Source organism: Gavialis gangeticus, unplaced genomic scaffold, assembly GCF_001723915.1.
Source record: "Gavialis gangeticus isolate Ggan-Ray unplaced genomic scaffold, GavGan_comp1, whole genome shotgun sequence".
NCBI lineage: Eukaryota > Metazoa > Chordata > Crocodylia > Gavialidae > Gavialis > Gavialis gangeticus.
Window position 1 is genome coordinate 49,653,625 of NW_017728993.1, and position 2,627 is coordinate 49,656,251.

Genomic DNA, 2,627 nt, shown 5'->3' on the forward strand with positions numbered 1-2,627 from the left:
TACCTCTCCCTTCCCTCCTACACTGCTGCAGCTGGCCCCGCAAAACCATGCACCGGTGGCTGCAGCCCCTCATTGCTGCTGCCCCCCAGCTTCCTGGGCCATGATGCCTGCCTGGTGGGGCTGCACCGGCGTCTGGCTCCCTATGCTGCTCAAGGCAGGTGGGTTCAGCCCCTCCTCCACAGCAGGGCGGGACAGGGGCTCATCACCCCCCTTCCCCACCTCATCTTCTCACCCCCACTTTATAGAACCATGGGCTGGATCCCAGAGCTGCTGTGCCCATCCCCTGATTCATTTAACCTGTTGTAATTACAATAGGTTAAATGAATATTTAGTTAATCAGTATTTACATTACTAAAAATATTACACAACTTGTAAAGCACGGAGGTTATAACTGATGTGGCTTCTCATTATTTAAAGTGCGGGGTGGTAGGTGTGCAGATATGGAGCAGAGGTGCTCTTTTTGTATTGTAGCAAGTTTTTACCGGGTATGTAGGTACCTCTTGAGTTCATGGCATATTATAACAACACTGAATGGTAGCTGATGAACACCTATACACGTGACAAACCTCTGCTCTGACGTGTGATAATTAGCAGGCACCACAGCAGACTTGATTAACTGAGTCTTCTGCATGTCTGCCAAAGCGAGCTAATTAGCTCCAGCAGCCTCCACATCATGTGTATTCAGCATTCCCACATTTCAAAATGGCGGCGGGGACACTTTAATTAAAGCTCACTGAACAAGCTTTAGTTAAAGCACCTCTGAAGCCATTTTGAAGTGTGGAATGCTGAATACACATGACGTTGTGGCTGCTTGTGAGCCACTCTAATTAAAGCACCCCCCTCCACCCAGTAGCACTACTGTAGATGCCTGACATGTCTATTTGTGTATGTAAACTGTCTCATTATCTTCTCTTTCACATTTTCAAAATGTTCTTGAGGTGTTCAGGTGAAAGAAAAAAGAAATAGTGCCAAAAGAGGGGGAAAAAAGAAAACTGTTGAACAGGTAGGAGTTCAGATCTTAAAACAAAAATAACATGAGTTTGAAAAAAATGAACAACCAAATTAATTTATAACAATGGGCAAGGAATGAATTTTACTCTATGGTCAGATTGGTATGAACTGTAGGGGTTCTGCCTTCCTCTGCAGTGGCGGGGGCATGGCCCTCTTCCTTGGATCTCTTAAATGCATTTTTAAAAACCATGCAGCAGCAGAACACTGGCCAACTCTCCCTGTTTTACTTCAGGCAGCTTAGGATACTATGCTTTGTGGTGTGCAACAGGGTTGCATGTGTAGTTTTAGTAACAGATCAAGCAAAGATTTTATTTGGATGTTTTGGATACAGATGATCTTGCCTCAGGCAAGAGATTGGAGAAATTGACCTCCAGAAATCCCTTCCAGCCCTACTTTTCTAGGATTTTATGATCAAAACAGATCCTAAAAAAACACCAGAAAAGCAACTATTTCTGAGAACACATTAGAAATGTGCAGTAAACAGTACTAAAATTTGGTAATAAAGTGGTAAATAAATTTGCATTTTAAAACAGTGCAGCTGGATGCGAAGTTTTAATCAAAACTAAAATTTGTCAAAATGTTTCAAAGCAGATTTACCCACATAGTGTTTAATAATGTTAAGTCTTGTTTAGTCGTATGTGTTGTGGCTTCATAAAATGTACAAAAATGTTATTTGGTTTAATTAATTTTTAATTTTTACAATATTGTAAATAAAAAGGGAGTGAGGCATGTACACTAGACACATATTCAATAGGAATGTACTGAAGTGTGAAAAATAATATTCTTGAATAAGAAATAATCACTTCTATACTGTAGCAATCTTATGTGTGGTTGCCTTGCAATTACTTACAGGACCACCCTTTTCTCCTGCTGGACCTGGGGGACCCTGGGGACCTGGGCGACCTGGCAGACCAATTGGACCAGCAGTACCTGCTGTTCCACGTTCACCTGGTGAACCCTGGAAAAAAAGAAAATTGTAGTTAGATGAGAATTCTTCTGTAACTCATTTAAACTTATATTGTTCTTCACATTCCAAGTTCAGACTTTCAGTTTTCAATGGGACTCTGTGCAGATGGATTATTTTAAAGTTAAATACCCACCAGTAATGCAATTTCATAGTTTCTGGTCAGAGTGCTTCATAGTCCAAGTTTTTAGATCTTTATGTTGTTGTTGTTTTTTTTAACTGATTTGAGTGTGCAATAGTACCAAGCAGAGTTCAGTGGGCACAATTCAATTCCATATGGGCCTACAGGTTTGACTATAATTGGGCATGTCTACACATGCATTACTATGCTTTTCCTAAGAAGCATTAAATTTAGTACCTCCAGTGTGAGGGCAGCCTAATACACAGTACCAAAAGCTCATGATTTTAAAGTGATCCTTAGGCTAGGGACATATATTAAAAAAACCTGAGCCTGAATTGATTCAAACTTTTCAGGTTAATCTAACCTGGCTAGGCTGAATCAGTCTGTAATTGTACAGACATCTCCTATGGACGGAAAAAATGCAGGCATAAGTCTGCAGTGGCTCAGACCAGAAGCCAGGGGCACTAGAATGACCCTCCCTTCCCTTCCACAATGCTGAGCTGAGGGGGGCATGGCCAGGCCCTGGCAGGA

General features: G+C 41.6%; 1 protein-coding gene across 2 annotated transcripts in view; it reads right to left on the minus strand.

Moving 5' to 3' along the window:
* Window positions 1–2,627, minus strand: part of COL11A1 (collagen type XI alpha 1 chain) — a 334,641-nt gene that overhangs the window by 118,467 nt on the left and 213,547 nt on the right. For both annotated transcript variants that reach the window (XM_019501723.1, XM_019501722.1), the window contains exon 42: window positions 1,862–1,969. In XM_019501723.1, the coding sequence (XP_019357268.1) occupies window positions 1,862–1,969 (108 nt within the window). The remainder of the gene's footprint in view (window positions 1–1,861; window positions 1,970–2,627) is intronic.